The following is a 16601-nucleotide window of genomic DNA, read 5'->3' as shown; positions in this document are numbered from 1 at the left end:
ATCTACTTGCTTCTTTCAATTATACAACTTTTTGACATAGATTCTAAACTTCTTCTATAGGCATAAGATTAGTGTTTCCATAGTTGGCACTAGTGATGTATGAAATTGCCACCCTAAGAATGTTGACAAATTTGTGAAGATCTGCAATAGTTATAGATTTATTCTTACTTTTGCTATGTATAGAATCAATGATTTTCCTTCTATTTCAAATAATTTAACAAATCTACAAGTCAACTTAAAAGAGGATAATCTATAACCTCTAATATCAAATGAAAATTTCTACAAAAAAGGATAATTTTTTCTCTTTAAAAAAAAATAGTATTAAATAACTAAACAGTTTATTTAAACATATGTAAAATACAATCTTCAAAACACAAGAAGAATAATAAGTTAGCACTTTTGTCAAATTATCAAGGACATAAATCCCAAAGAAAGAAATCCTCAATACACTCTTGTGTCATTCAAAAGAACTAAAAAATCACTCAACAATAATATAGTATTACATTAAAATGACTATTGCCAAAGACAAGAAGACTAGAAAGACTTGAAACAAAACTAAAGACTAAAAAAACATTGAAAAAAGTGAAAAAGGCTTTATTCTTACCTCTATATATACAATCTAATAATGAGTTATGTGGCAATGTTCTATAGGACCTCTAAAATGTATTGACTTTGTAACATATGTATTTTAACTTGCAAAGTAAGTTTTTTATATAAGCGCCATATAGTTAGCTTGTTCTGCAAGCTACTAATATGTGTGGCACATGGTTCACTTATTGATCAAGTTTTTAACCTATCAATCATTTACAAATACATTTAAAGTCAAAGTAGCATCTATGAAGCTTCTGAAAAACTTTTCTAGAAGATATTATGAAATAAATCTACTTTTACTTAGTTTTATTTAATCATAAAGGTAAATATTAGAATAAATATATATGTCCATGACATATTGTCATTAATATATTTTATATTTAAATACATAATAATTTGATAAAGAATATATATTAATAAAATTAATGAAGTATATATATATATATATATATATATCTTAGTCTACCAAATATATATTTAATACTATTATTTTTTTTGTTTTGAAGCTAAATTTATCTTTATGACATGCACTTTCAATTATAATTTGATGAAGAAATTTTGGCTAGTACATCCTATCAAATTGATATGTTTCCATCTAATCAACTATAGTAGGGTTTTGATCTTATAATTCAATAGATGTTGTCAAATATTCAAATATATTATTAATAATATGGTTTAAAAAGTAGTGATTGCTTTTATCTATTACAAATCAAATTTTCAATAAGACATTAAGAGAAAAGTTTTTAAAATTAATGTCTATCAAAATCAAAATATATAAATACTTAATAAATTGAAGCTGGCTATTTCAACTTGGTTGTTATTACTTTTCAAGGATACTTACTAAAGTCCAAGAAAAAATAGCCTAATAAAAGATATAGTATCTTAAAAAAATAAAATAAAATCTAATCTAATAGACAAAATAATATTTATCAATTCCAAAGTTGCTACCATTACTACTTGATTTTAAACCAATAACCTTTAGGATGTACTAAAAAGATATATATAAATTTTAATTAAAAATATATTTTTTCTATTAATAGAAAAATTCTCTTTGAAAATCAACTTCTAAAGATGTGATTTTATTGAGTAATATATAATCTTATACTTTGTGTAGAAGCTTCTTTGTACTATTCTTATCTTCTTACAATCAAATTATATCTTGAACTAAGTTTGATAAGTTTTTTAATATTTTTTTATTTTATTAAGAAAGAGGTGAAATTCTATAATAAATAATATGTATGACATTTGTTAGGGACATATTCCTTAGAACTTTCTAGAGAGAAGTTTCTAGAACCTTCTAGAAAACAAGCCTCTGGAACCTTCTAGAAGAGAAGCCTCTGGAACCTTTTAGAGAGAAGTTTCTAGAAGCTTCTAGAAAGAAAATCTCTGGAACCTTCTAGAAGAGAAGTTTTTAGAAGCTTCTAGAAAGGAATCCCCTGGAACTTTCTAGAAGCTTCCTAGTTAATAAAAGTAGCTCGAGAAGTTTCTAGAACCTTCTAGAAAGGAAGCCTTTGGAACCTTCTAGAAGCTTCCTAGTTAATAGAAGTAGCTCGAGAAGCTTCCTAAGTAGGAGTATATATAGGGATCGAGGCTGAAGAGTTCTTCAGTCTTGACAACACATCTCTTGGAGTTCTAGCTCACCTTTCTGGTGTTGTTCTTGTACTCATCTGTTTAATCTAGTTCTGCTACTTCTTCTTGAACTTCTTGTTAGATTTCAAGTCTATATTTTGTGTCCGTGATAGTTTGTCGAGACTACACTAACTTGAGATATCAGAGCTAGTTCTTTCTTAGTAGAGTGTGGATTACCCCTCTACTTGAAGGTATACTAGCATTTTTTAGAGGTTGCGGATTACCCTCCTGTAAACTGATACTTCTTCTGTTACAATATTGGAGTCTTATTCTTCTTGGAGAGAGTGGATTACCCCTCTTCTTGAAATTCTTAAGGCATTTTATAGGTTGTGGATTACCCTCCTATAAACCAATATTGCCTCTTATAGGGTCATTTTTGTCCTTCTTTTAGAATGGCTGGAGGTCAAGACATTAGTATGATAGAAAGTTCGGAGTCTAAGTTAGATACTATTATGAATGTCCTCGCTACGTTGTCACAAAGAACTGCAGAGATTGAAGGAGTGGTCGCAAGGCTTCATAATGATGGAGTATCTGGGATAGCACAATCTAAACTACACCAGCCTCAAATTTCGGCACTTGGAGAAACAACTTTACCTCAAGTTCGACAAGAACCACTAGTTCTACAACATAAGGAGCCTCGAGTTAGCCTTCCAGATAAGTTTGATGGAACACGTTCCAAGTTTCGAGGATTCGTCAATCAAATTAGGTTGATAATAGTTTTACAGCCCGAACAATATCCAACGGAGGAGTCACGTGTTGGGCTTGTTGGAACCTTACTTACGGGACAAGCTCTATCATGGTTTGCTCCTTTGTTTGAGAAACGATCATCCATATTAAACAACTTCGAAACCTTTTTGGAAGCATTTGCGGAAGCATTTGGTGAACACGATAAGGTTCGATGGGCTACAACAAAGATCCGGTCGCTACGACAAGGGATGCGTTCTACATCAGTCTATGCTTCAGATTTCAGGCAATTAGTATGCGACATCAATTGGGATGAAGAAGCGTTGATGAGTCAATTCTATTGGGGTTTAAGAGATGATGTGAAAGATTTGCTGTTAACTCTTCCTGATCCACGAACGCTCAATGAAGCCATTAGCCAAGCTGTGAAGTGCGATAATCGCCTATTCCAACGTCGCCAAGACTAACGCTCAAGACAACATACAATTCACCATGCTCCAACTATGTCGGCAAGCGGTGTGAATTCGCATTCAGAGGTGGAAGACATGCAAATTGATGCAGTACGTATCAAATCTCTTACTATAGAAGAAAAAAAGCGACGTATGGAGAAAAATTTATGCTTGTATTGCGGTGGAGAAGGCCACAAAGTCGGAAACTGCCCCAAAAAGCAAAATCGAGGCATAGTCAAGACTAGGGGAGTATTTGTTCAGGAAAACGAGGATGCCCAGCCACAGTAGGAACCGTGCGGCTGGACAATGAAATATCTCAACAACAATCAGGTTCCTTTCTTTCTGCCCAACCTGCACTTTGTTTTACAATCCCTCTGTTTATCGGCCCTCAAAAACTGAGAACCTTAGCACTACTAGACTCAAGAGCATCTGCTTGTTTTTTAGACGAAGAATTTGCAAAGCGTCATAAGATCCCTTTAGTACAAAAATCAAAACCTGTTCATGTTGAGGTCATAGATGGGCGACCTTTATTGTCTGGTAGCATCACCCATGAATCAAAACCTATAGAAGTAACGTTTAAAGACCATAGTAGTCATATTATTTTTAATATTATTAGAACCCCATCAAATCCTATTATTCTTGGTCTTTCTTGGTTGGAAAAACATAATCCATTGATAGATTGGAGGTTGCGAAAGATGACTTTTCCCACAAAACCACCCAAGAAAAAACCTAGTAAAAAACCTCGAAAAAAAAAATCCTTATTCATTGGAGCAAGAGCGTTTATAAGATCATCTAAGGAAGGCACTCCATTTGTCATTTATGCGGCTCCAACTACCGAGGAGAAGATCTCAACAGCAAGTATACCGGAGCAATATAAAGATTTTGAAGACGTGTTTCAAAAGAAGAACGCCGACATACTATCGGAACACCGACCATATGATTGTGCCATAGACTTGCAAGAAGGAGCACAACCACCTTTTGGCCCAATCTACAATCTATCGCAAACGGAGTTGGCAGAGTTACGAAAGTACATCGACGAAAATCTAGCCAAGAACTTCATTCGTCATTCAAAATCATCAGCTAGAGCACCCATCTTATTTGTGAAGAAGAAAGATGGATCATTACGGATGTGTGTGGACTATCGAGGCCTCAACAAGGTAACAAAGAAAAATCGTTACCCATTACCCTTGATTTCTAGTCTCTTAGAACAACTTGGACGTGCGAAGATCTTTACAAAAATTGATCTAAGGGGAGCTTATAATCTCGTACGAATCAAGGAAGGAGATGAGTGGAAGACAGCATTCCGTACAAGGTATGGTCATTTCGAATATAATGTCATGCCTTTTGGTCTTACCAATGCTCCAGCGATTTTCCAACATATGATGAATGACATCTTTCGAGAACACCTGGATGATTTTGTTGTCATCTACTTGGACGATATTCTAATATTCTCTAAAAACGAAGAAGAGCATGAGAAGCATGTTCGTTTGGTCTTGGAGAAACTACGCAAGCGAAGACTATATGCCAAATTAGAAAAGTGTTTATTTCACCAGACGGAGATGGAATTTTTGGGATTCATTGCGACTACAGAAGGTTTGAAGATGGACCCCAAGAAAGTAGAAGCAATCATGTCTTGGGAGGTTCCGAAGACGGTTAGAGACGTACAATGCTTTCTTGGTTTTGCTAACTTCTATCGGATCTTCATCAAGAATTATTCTCAAGTTGCTGCTCCTCTCACTCGATTAACATGCAAGGATAAGTTGGAATGGGGACCTTTGGCGGAGAAGGCGTTTCAAGATTTGAAGACAGCGTTTACTACAGCTCCAATTTTGGTACATCCAGACTTTACAAAGGCCTTCTATTTAGAAACTGATGCTTCAGATTTTGCTTTGGGAGCTGTGCTTTCACAAATGAGTGAAGATAAGAACCTCCATCCAGTTGCATTCTATTCTCGGAAGTTCTCTGCTGCTGAAATCAATTATGAGATCCACGATAAGGAACTTCTTGCTATAGTGGATTCTTTCGAAGAATGGCGTCACTTTCTTGAAGGAGCTGCACATCCAGTAACCGTATATACGGATCACAAGAATTTGGAGTATTTCATGACGGCTCGAGTTTTAAATCGGCGTCAAGCTCAGTGGAATATGTCGCTATCTAGATTCGATTTTGTTATCACTTATCGACTTGGAAGGCAGCAAGGACTATCCGATGCTTTATCAAGGAGATCGTATCTTGCACCAAAGGTTGGAGAAGTAGCGTTTGATCAACAATGTACAACGTTATTGAAGCCAGAGAGATTTCAACTTTATGCTACTATTGTATCATTTGATGCTGACTTCCTAAACCAGGTACGTGCTATGACCATTAAATATTCAGTAGCCATTGATATCAAGCAACGTACCAATGACGACAAGTTCAAGGTGGAGGGAGATCTTTTATACTTTGAAGAGCGATTGTACATTCCAAAAGGACTAGCACGACTCCGAGTTCTTCAATCTCGCCATGATTTTCCAGCTGCGGGACATTTTGGATTCAACAAGACCTTGGAGCTTATTTCCCGAGATTTTTGGTGGCCCCAAATGTGGAAGGATGTGAAAGATTTTGTCCTCTCTTGTGACATCTGTTCAAGATCTAAGAATCCTCGGCATCGCCCTTATGGACTTCTACAGCCATTGCCAATTCCACATCGACCATGGTCTTCAATTTCTATGGACTTCATCACGGATTTGCCATCATCAAACTCATTTGACAGCATCTTTGTCGTGGTAGATCGGCTTACAAAGATGGCACACTTTGTTCCTTGTAAGAAGACATCGTCCAGTGAAGTCACAACAAGACTCTTTCTCGATAATGTGTATCGATATTATGGACTACCAGATGATATCATATCAGATCGAGGTACCCAGTTCGTGTCAAAGTTTTGGAGATCTCTCTTTGGGATATTGAAGGTGGATATCAAGCTTTCTTCAGCTTTTCATTCTCAAACTGATGGCCAAACGGAACGGGTGAACCAAGTCTTGGAGCAATACTTACGATGCAGCATCAACTATCAGCAAGACGATTGGATGGCATATCTACCGCTAGCCGAGTTTACATATAACAACACCCTCCATGCGTCGACTCAACAAACACCATTCTTTTCCAACTATGGGTATCATCCGAAGCTTGATTTATTGAGTCCGTCAACAAATAACAATCCAGCAGCTGAAGGATTTGCGAAGCAACTATCAGAGCTTCAAACTATGTTGAAGCTTCAATTACAATCCGCTCAAGAATCCTATTAGACGTCTGCAGATAGATTTCGGAATCCAGCACCTACTTTCAAAGTTGGAAACAAAGCCTGGCTTCTTCGACGAAATATCAAGACCAAGCGACCATGTGATAAGTTGGACTATTGAAGATTGGAACCATTTATCATCCAGAAGCAAATTAATCCAGTGGCATACCGGCTGGAGTTACCGGCTTCTATGAAGGTACATCCAGTCTTTCATGTTTCTCTGTTGGAACCTTATCGAGAGTCATCTTTTCCTGGAAGAGTGCAATGTCCGCCACCTAGTATTGAAATTGAGAACCACGAAGAATACGAGGTTGAAAAGGTATTGGATTCACGGCGAAGGTGGGGAAAGTTAGAATATCTTGTTCATTGGTGCGGCTATGACATTAATGAGCGAACGTGGGAGCCAGCTGAAAATCTTGCGAATGCACCACAAAAGGTACAGGAGTTTCATCAATGACATCCCGATAAACCTAAATCAATTCGATGATAGCTTCTTTCTGAAGCTTGTTCTCCCAACAATATAAGAAAAGGGGAGAGCACCAGCAAAATTCATAGTTGATGTAGTTATTTTCTCCAAGATAAATCGTAGTTTGGTCTTTTGATATGGATAGCCACGAGATAGATACTATGCTAGTCAGAGTATCGCAACCGAGTAGCTCACGAAGGCGACCCCGAGATGAAGAACTACATGTACCACGACGACGACGGAGGATACCGAGTAACCGATCATTGGTGATCGTATTTGAAATCGAGCCTACTTACGATGGTCAACCAGAAGGCGTGTTTGCAGGACAATTTCACAATGAGGACACGGAAGTTCATGCTTGGTCAAAAGTCGAAGGTGTGGGCCACTACCGTTGGCTTCAAGGGTCGATGAACCACTTGCCTCGTGAACAACAGTTGGAGTTCATAGCAGAAGTTATGCAACAGATCTTCATTTTCTTGCGTTGGTACTGATCAACAACATTGCTTCTCAGAGACCTCGAAGCTAAAGGAGGGGGTGATGTTAGGGACATATTCCTTAGAACTTTCTAGAGAGAAGTTTCTAGAACCTTCTAGAAAACAAGCCTCTGGAACCTTCTAGAAGAGAAGCCTCTGGAACCTTTTAGAGAGAAGTTTCTAGAAGCTTCTAGAAAGAAAATCTCTGGAACCTTCTAGAAGAGAAGTTTTTAGAAGCTTCTAGAAAGGAATCCCCTGGAACTTTCTAGAAGCTTCCTAGTTAATAAAAGTAGCTCGAGAAGTTTCTAGAACCTTCTAGAAAGGAAGCCTTTGGAACCTTCTAGAAGCTTCCTAGTTAATAGAAGTAGCTCGAGAAGCTTCCTAAGTAGGAGTATATATAGGGATCGAGGCTGAAGAGTTCTTCAGTCTCGACAACACATCTCTTGGAGTTCTAGCTCACCTTTCTGGTGTTGTTCTTGTACTCATTTGTTTAATCTAGTTCTGCTACTTCTTCTTGAACTTCTTGTTAGATTTCAAGTCTATATTTTGTGTCCGTGACAACATTAAACAAATGTATATCCTTTAGTACATAAAGAATGGTACAAATTTCAAGTAAAAGTGTAATTTAACTACAATGAATTGAAACATATACTCAAATGTAAATAACAAGCTTATTTATTAATTTAAAAATATATTTTTTTACTAAATTTTAGTAAAAGAAGAAAATAAATAAATAAATAAATCATTGTATACAAGAAAACATGTTCTTACTGATTTATTTAAGAATATATATATATATATATATATATATATATATTTAAAAACTTTTATTGAATTGGATTAGAAAAATATATCTTCAATACATCTACAAGATTTTTGTAACATATATACGTATGTATATATATATATATATATATATATATATGTATATATTAATTATAAAAAAATAAGTTAGGAATGTAAGTGTTGGCCAAAAAATAGATTTAGACTTGTAGACTAGTAAACAATCGAAAAGATTGGGTATATTTTGTATATTTGTACATATATACCATATATATGTGTGCTTATTTATTTATTTATTTATTTATTTATATAATAGTTTAGAAAATTCATAGTTTTTTTCTATTTTAAAAAATATAAATATAACAATAAGATTGAAAGTGCTTTTATCTCTAAGCTTCCATTTACACTTTGGTGATTATTGGAAAAAAGTACTAGAATTTCTAAGAGTAGTAAATACTCCATGTCTTGTCAATTGTTTAGTTTTTGATATTGGTTTTTCTTTTATGTCATTGTTTTAAGTTCGTTATGTAAAAATTATAATTTATGAATAATGAGATACAACCAGGCATTTCAGCATAGACAGCACATAGTATATAATGTTACATGGTAAAGCCTTCGTATTGGAGTGCATACTGTTTCTTTTTATCTTAAAACTTACATGTGTTTTTATTTTATTTTTTGAATTACAAGTTTAGAATAATTATATTAATGATAAAAATATAATATCTAAAATATGTTATTTTATTTTATTGTATGCAGAAATATTGACAATGGAATGAATTCACATGACTTTTTCCAATGCCACTCTTTGCCTTCTCCTTTGCCTTTTTCATTCGCCTTTTCTTCGCCTATTCCTTTCCCCTGCTTGCTCGGTTGCTCGCTGTTGTGGGTTGAAGTGTCTTCATCTTCTTCGTGCCTCGAGAGACTTTCATTATCTTCACGTGTGCGCCATGTTTCCTCACACCCCAATTTCCCTCCGCGAATTGGCACTGACACCCCCACTGCCTCACTGGTGGACAAACATCCAAAACTGGAAGCTAAGGCAGTGGACTGCGATTCCACGATTTCGATTCCAAGGCGCCACCCGAAATCAAATTATATATAAAAATAAATAAAAATATGAGTAGGCGTGGAAAGCTGACGATCTTCGCCTTTGGCTGTTCCATGTGATAGTCCCCGAAGAGCAGCCCCTCGCATTGCGGACCCCACGCGTTATGTCAGAGGATTTGGGTTGCTGTGAATGCGAAACTAGCTCCCGAGCTATGCCCACCTGCCTCCCCCCCCAGATGACGTAACTGTGTGGGAATCCTGAGCCCGAGACCACGCTTGAGCCCCAGCCAAGGTTTATATTTAGAGTGAGCGATAGCCTGGATGTCAGAGAATGCATCTGGGTTGTGCTCCTATTTAGCCTGCCCCTCGCGAAGTACGCACATGGCGCATGCGAGAGCTCTCTCTTCTCTGGAGCGAGGCTCAGCGCGAGGGGTGATGGCGTCACCGCATTTCGTCGCCCTGCTCAGTCCCTCTGAGCTCAACCCCCCCTGTAGCTGAATTGCCAGCAATCCACCATGGGATTCATGTTGTTGCGCACTCCTCAACCCTAATTTATGTAGATTTTGCAGGATTCTCATTCCGTGTCCATTAATATACAAACAAGCAAATGAAACTAAATTGCACTAAGACAAGTGTACATTCCAAAATGTTTTGAAGCAATCTGGAGTGTGATCGCACTTTGCTTTTTGGGCTGCATACTGATAAAAAGCTGTGTGTGTTTTAGTATGACAATTTTGTTGAGAATAAATGGATAGACAGAAAATTCACTTTTGAAAGATGGGAAAGGTTAATATTATAACAACAACAACAACAACCATGTCGGGAAACCTTGTGAATACGTGCTTCGCAAATCCTCATTTGCCTACATGTCTTATCAAAGGGACCCCGCATTATACTTGTATTTAGAAAGAAAGCACTAAATATAGCTCTAACCAAATACCTAATCATGACTAGTGGTATTCTTCTGTGCCATTTAATCGCGTAGTTATTGCGGCTCCGTTGGCGAAGCTCTGCCCTATCTGTAAAGGCAAGTTGCTAGCTCACCATCGAGTCTAAACCACAGTACGCTACAAGGAACACTATAATTAGCGCGGAGAGAATGAAGAGGGTCATATCGTACACTTTATCCATCTTGTGGTGTAGAATTTTGTCACTCGATTCTAGCTCTAGGTGACAATTTAAGACTTACAGGCCATATGGAACAGCCTCGGAACAGCCTCGGAACAGCCTCAGTGTCCTAAATTTGAAATTAATCGATGACTTCGGATGCTGCATCCCGAGGTCTTCTCTGTGTAGGGTCTCTGAGCTGACAAAATGTTCAGTGTGAACTATCCTCACTATACTTGGTGTGGACAAGTTGGGCTTATCCTCACTAGACTGGCATTGAGGTACATGATCGCCTCCATTTTTTCAACAAAAGTTTCGAACCACCCCAGAAGTTATCCGATCTAATAAATCAGGTGCTTTTCACCTGCTAGCTCCTAGAAGTTTATTCTGTTCCATTATCTCAATCCAGGCTCATATCAATCAATGGGAATACTCAATACGTGATATAGATTAATCCGCAAGGCTAGAAGCTATGAACAAAGAGTTTCCAGGAAACAACTCTTACTTCCACGTAAGAAAGTATGCAAATGGAAGATGAGTAAAAAGGAAAATACAAGACAGCAGATATTGCTGTACATAAGATAGCAACAGAAAATCTTCTGCGGCAAAGGAAAATATGTAATCTTCGGCGGAGAAACGCGGCATATAGCTCAAACGCCTCTGCTTCAAGAAAGGGGATGCAGTGTGTAGCATGGTGTTGGAGAAGTCATGGGTCCAAAGTCATGGATCTCGGTTGTCCAACCGCCCTTGACCTTCACCACAGAGAACATTCGAGACTGGTGTTGACACCCGCTTGTCATTCTGCCACGTGATGCGGCCGAACAACCCGAATTTAGAAAATTCAGGTACTTTCGTTCACAATCTCAGTACGATGATACTTGAAGAGAAGTCTCACTCATCCGTCACCAAAAGTTGAAGCTAACTCTCCACAAACCCAGCAGAACATGCGTTCTATAAATTTGCTTCATCAGGATCACCTGAATTCACTTCCCATTGATTGGCTACCGGGTCCCATCTTGGATCACCAGACTCCCCACCTTCCAACTCCTTCCGTCTCTTCTTCGCTTGCCCGTGTCTCGACCTTCGAGGTGCTTCATCCTCGCTTTCACTGTCTTCTTCGTCAGCATAGCTTGCAGAACCTCCAATAGGCAACTGTTGTCTTTGCCCTGAAACGAAACCGAATATCGATCAGAGATAAAGGATATTTTACCACACTAACAAGACAATTTCACTCCAAACATTTCTCTTCGTTGCGTGGAAAAAAAATGTGAGTGTGTGTCTGTGTGTAGGAGATAAGAACAGAACTTAAGGTAGAAATAGTAGGAAAGTCCTAGGATAAAGTGAAAAAACTGACACGAATTCTGGTCATGCCGGATGGAGATTAGATATGCATCCTACCTGCATCAGCCTGAGAGCTTTCTTCATTCGTCGAAGCAGAAGGATTGGAACGGCCTTTATTACCACCTGCTCCTCCTTTGTTGTGCCCACCGCGATCACCACGCCTCCTCTTTGGCTGTTCTCCAGGACCTCGACCGCCCCTCCCAGCAAAGGGTGGGCGGAAAGGCATATTCATTGCCCCTCGGGGAGGTCCACGGCCCCCCATAGGAGGACCACCTGGACCATTGATGAAGGGTGGTGGACGACCGTCTGGACCCAACATTGGCCCTTCTCCCATCATACTATGAGGTAGCCCCATCATCCCCGGTCCATTCGGCCCCATCATCATGCCGTTGGGAGGAGGTGGTCTGCCTGGAAATCCCATAGGACCAGGACCGTCCATATGACCAAAATTTGGAAATTCTGGACCTGTTAAGCACAATTTCGTCAGAAAAAAAAAAAAAAAAAAAAAAAAAAAACCAACATAAAGTATTGCAGATCTACATGAAAAGAAAAAAACTCCACAATTACACATGACTGTTACCAACTTCATTGACTTCGTTTAGGCGCATAAATCCCTCTTGAATGGAGCCTATCAAGAGCAAAACTCTACCTTCGTTCTTATACCAGCAGAGGACTTATCGCTTTTCAGGAACCAAGATTCATGATTCATGATGCAGATCTAAATCCAGTGATTAGCCTGACACCCAAGTCCTTCCAATTCGATGATCAGGGTATCTATCGAAGATTCAACAAACTTCAATTTGAACACCATATAATTCTTAGTACAAGAGACTCCTGAAAGGTTGAATTTAAAAATTAAAAGAACAGAAAAAAAAGTGAAGAGTGCTTAGGCAGTCACGAACCTCCGAAATTAGGTCCTGGACCACCAGGATGCCCAAACGGAGGGAAACCTCGAGCAGGTCCCGGAAGACCTCCAAAATGATCACCGGGACCCATAAACCCGCCTCCAGGTCCCATGAACCCACCACCAGGTCCCATGAATCCTTCTCCCGGTCCCATAAATCCATCTCTGGGCCCCATAAAACCTTCTCCAGGACCCATTCCATACCCATCATAGCCCATCCCAAAACCCTCGCCCCCCATCTCTGGGTGGAAGGGTAGACCTCTTCCTCCAGGACCATTCATCATGCCCCTACCTCCTCTGCCCATCCCGTCAAATCCTGGGCCTTGAGGACCCCACATTCCCCGCCCCCGTCCGATTCCCGGTCCTCGACCACGACCACCAGGACCTGCATTTGCTGGAGACGTGGATTGACTGTTAGAGTCGTCCTCTTCGCTGTCATCATCCTCAAGTTCATCTTCATCGTTGTCCTCAAAAGGTATTATATCTGCTTCTTGCTCGGGCTCCTGCGCGCCCCGTGCTCTTTCATCTTCTCGCTTCTCCTCTGACTCCTTGGCGAGTGTCTGCGTTAAAACGTATTTCAGATGTAAGACCTGATTATTAGCCATTCACAGATGCAACTTCACACAGAGTTATTTCAAAGTCAAATAAAATCTAAAACAACATTTCGCAGATAAGCAACGATGAGAAATATACATCATGATCTTTTTGGCCGCTGGTAAATGGTCAAGGTACTAAATAAGTATGGGCAGTACAGAAAGGTAGAATTTACCATGAGGTCAGAGTCAGGCTCTTGGTACAACAAGAGCGCCAGTTGCTCTCCTACACTTGGTTCCAGCTCTTGACAATCTCTGCTGATCTGTTACCATACCAACCAAAGGAGAGCTTAAGGTCCTGTGATTAGCACAGAGAACCCAGAAAGGCAAAGTATAAACGCTCATGCATTAAGAAAGAACCTTGTTTTAGCTAAACATACCTTCACGGGCATATTCTCATTGTAAGAATTCCGTAAATGACGCGTCTTGTAGAATGAAAGTTCACACAGCTGCACAAATAAAAACCCAGACACATTTTAAAAGACGACGCGCATGTACTTTCAAGAAAAACATTTTGAGTACAAAAAACTTGTTGCAACATTCACAAAATAAAGATAAATGATAACATCGCAATTCGTGATAAAATGAACTCCATCATAGCAACTCAAGGGTGATGATCTTAGGTGATCAAAAAAATCTTGAATGGAAACCCAACCTTCAGCCACTTCAAGCGGAAGTTGCGGCCATAATTTGCAGTGCCGTGAGCATACTTCCAGGCTCCTCCACCTGCAACGCCTCCTATCTTAGACATCATTCGCGCGCAACCCTATCATGTAATAGTGCATCCAAAATTAGCACAAGCTTTGAAGACGCGTCTCACACTAGCCTAGTGAGAAAAAAGCTTTGATTCAAGGTAGACAAGAAAAGTATCGTGCACACATTCTGTAAACTCAGTTCATAGTCATCACACTGCTCGATGATATATATGTATATATATATATATATATATATATATACACTTGACCCTCAATGTGTGCATTTTTTTCGCAAAAGTCAATTAGAATTTACACCATTTATGGGAAGACGATCTCACCTGAAAATGTCGAGTTTCGTTGACTGAAAAAATGAATATGACGTGCTCACACGAGTCGAAGGCGTCATTTAATTTTGCCTCATTGTTACGATGTGTGGCCCAGAGTCCTCGTTCAACTGATAACTCCAAGTTTTCTCTATTACTGCTCTTCACGATAAAGTATCTGCAAATTTTGAAGTCGAAACATTTTAGGTTATGATTAGTCGGTTGTCGCTACCTCGAGAATTCTCAAGCCAATCCATACCCACCACTTAACAAACCCCAGAGAGACTCAAGGATGCGCAGATACGAGAAAAAAGCTTAAGGATTCAATTTCCACTCACCTACAATACCCGAGCGGCAGTGGAGCAGCGATTGATGGAAAGGAGGTAGGAGGAATAGGTCCATTTGCCATTCCTGACGCAGGAGGTAACTGAGGTGCCACTAGTTGTGCAGGGAGGCGGGATGAGCGAGGTGGTTGCGCCTCCTCAGCAGTTGCCCGGCCTCCCGTTTGACCACCCTCCGAATTACGAGCAGGTGTATGTTTGCCATGATGTGTTGTGGTTCCATTGGTATTGGGTGCGTAAACCCGATGTTGAATCTTTTGAAGGTTTTGATCGACAGATGGTGGCGGCCCTGGCAACTTCTGGTGACGATAGCGACAATCGGGTCCATTCGGGCAAAACCCCAACTTATACCTATTGCACACAATTGCAAAAAAATCAGTACCCTGCACACCAAATGCTTGGTTTCGAATCGATAGTCAACAATTTATATCGAGGGACCACATTTATTTTTAGAGACCTAGTGAATTATGCAAAGAACTATGACTATTTTTTTATGTCACACGATGGTCTCTAAACATACGCAACTATGGAAACGCCCATATTGGAACCAAGATGATACAACAAAAAAAAAACACCGAAGCGTCAACCTAGTACATATGAATGCATAATCAGGTCGTTTGCATGTTACACCCATTTTCGCAACAGTAACTTATAATGACTAATTTTTGTAACTAAGACAAAAAAAATCTTGAAAAATTCTCAAAGGGCGTATAAGAAGACTTGTGAATAGCTCAGAGATGATCAGGACCGCAGAAAATAATTTTAAAATGAACAATAATCTTACATGTTACACTCTTTGATATCTTCATTGGTGTGCTTGTAAATACAATCCGGCTCGCGGCACTCTCCAAACTTGGCAAAAAACCGACACACAGGCATCCGCGCCTTATCAAATTGGTGCAAGAACCCACAGGCATCGCCCTTCATACATAGACCTCTCAACCAATGTCTGCACACTGTTTGCCTGTAGTTCTTCCTCGCTTGTTGGTTTTTAGGAGCAGCCAGCGAGGACGGAACTTGTGCGTTGTTGTTCACCGACGCCTGCTGAGGAGCACCCGTCTGAGGGGGTCCTGCAGCAGCGACAGCCGCCTCCAATCCGCCCTCAAAGTCAAAACTAAGCCCTCCATCGGCGTCCTCCATAGTGCCACAAACAATCAGCGACACATTCGCTGCTCCTCCACGTCTCCTGCCTCTACACCCTGTGAAAGAAACAAAGCGCCTGCCGTCGCTCCGCACAAATACCACGCTTCAAGAGTTTTAAGCGCAAAACCCTAGTTAAATGTCCAACACCACCTCGCTTGAAAAGCAAAAAAAAGAAAAAAAAAAAAAAAAAAAGGGCTGCCGGAGAACTGATTTCACCCTCGCAAAACTCCGCTACACACAATGCTAACTCCGAGGATCAGCGATGGAAGCTGCGTGCATCGCTTCCTGATCACATACGACTCCGTGACAAATTCACGAGTCTTGCGAGTCACCCCTCTACGAAGCAACTCGATCGAGCTACCCTCGCAACGCGGTAGAGCAGCAGAATGGACGATGCCGACGACGACGACGACTCATTGAGCCGCTCATCTTCGTTCGTCCATTTGGATGGATGATAACTCGGGTTTCTCGTTCGTTCGTTCGTTTGTGTGTGTTTTAGTAAAAACTTGGGTCTATTTAACATTCTCCCAAAACAATGAATGATTAAATAAATCCAACTGGTTATTGCATGTTTTTTGAATTATCCATGTATATATTTTATGATGTAATTAAATAAAAAAGTATAAATTTATTTTATATCATGGCAATTTTTGCCTAATATATAATATTAAAAAAAAACATGTATTTTTTTATGATGCAATGATTTTAAAATAAATTAATCAAAATTATAAAATATTTAAAATAATGCTATGTAT

At 39.3% G+C, this 16601-nt stretch overlaps 1 protein-coding gene across 2 annotated transcripts; it reads right to left on the bottom strand.

Annotated features, from left to right (window-relative positions):
* Nucleotides 1-10926: 10926 nt before the first annotated feature.
* LOC112273394 (30-kDa cleavage and polyadenylation specificity factor 30) lies at nucleotides 10927-16221 on the bottom strand. 2 transcript variants are annotated; one of them, XM_024502110.3, is made up of 10 exons: nucleotides 15488-16221; nucleotides 14701-15054; nucleotides 14378-14540; nucleotides 14000-14110; nucleotides 13725-13793; nucleotides 13521-13607; nucleotides 12750-13311; nucleotides 11905-12312; nucleotides 11484-11672; nucleotides 10927-11307 (listed from the first exon to the last, which is right to left on the bottom strand). In XM_024502110.3, the coding sequence occupies exons 1-10, from the start codon at nucleotides 15841-15843 to the stop codon at nucleotides 11303-11305; spliced, it is 2304 nt and encodes a 767-aa protein (XP_024357878.1). In that variant the 5' UTR covers nucleotides 15844-16221; the 3' UTR covers nucleotides 10927-11302. The 2 variants fall into 2 exon arrangements, with proteins under 2 accessions (XP_024357878.1, XP_024357877.1); XM_024502109.3 differs by lacking the exon at nucleotides 10927-11307 and having other exon boundaries at nucleotides 11315-11672.
* Nucleotides 16222-16601: the final 380 nt, after the last annotated feature.

The sequence above is a fragment of the Physcomitrium patens genome, chromosome 20 (assembly GCF_059467195.1).
Source record: "Physcomitrium patens ecotype Gransden chromosome 20, ASM5946719v1, whole genome shotgun sequence".
Lineage (NCBI taxonomy): Eukaryota > Viridiplantae > Streptophyta > Bryopsida > Funariales > Funariaceae > Physcomitrium > Physcomitrium patens.
Note: the sequence above shows the minus strand (reverse complement) of the source record. Positions and strands in the feature narration are given on the sequence as shown.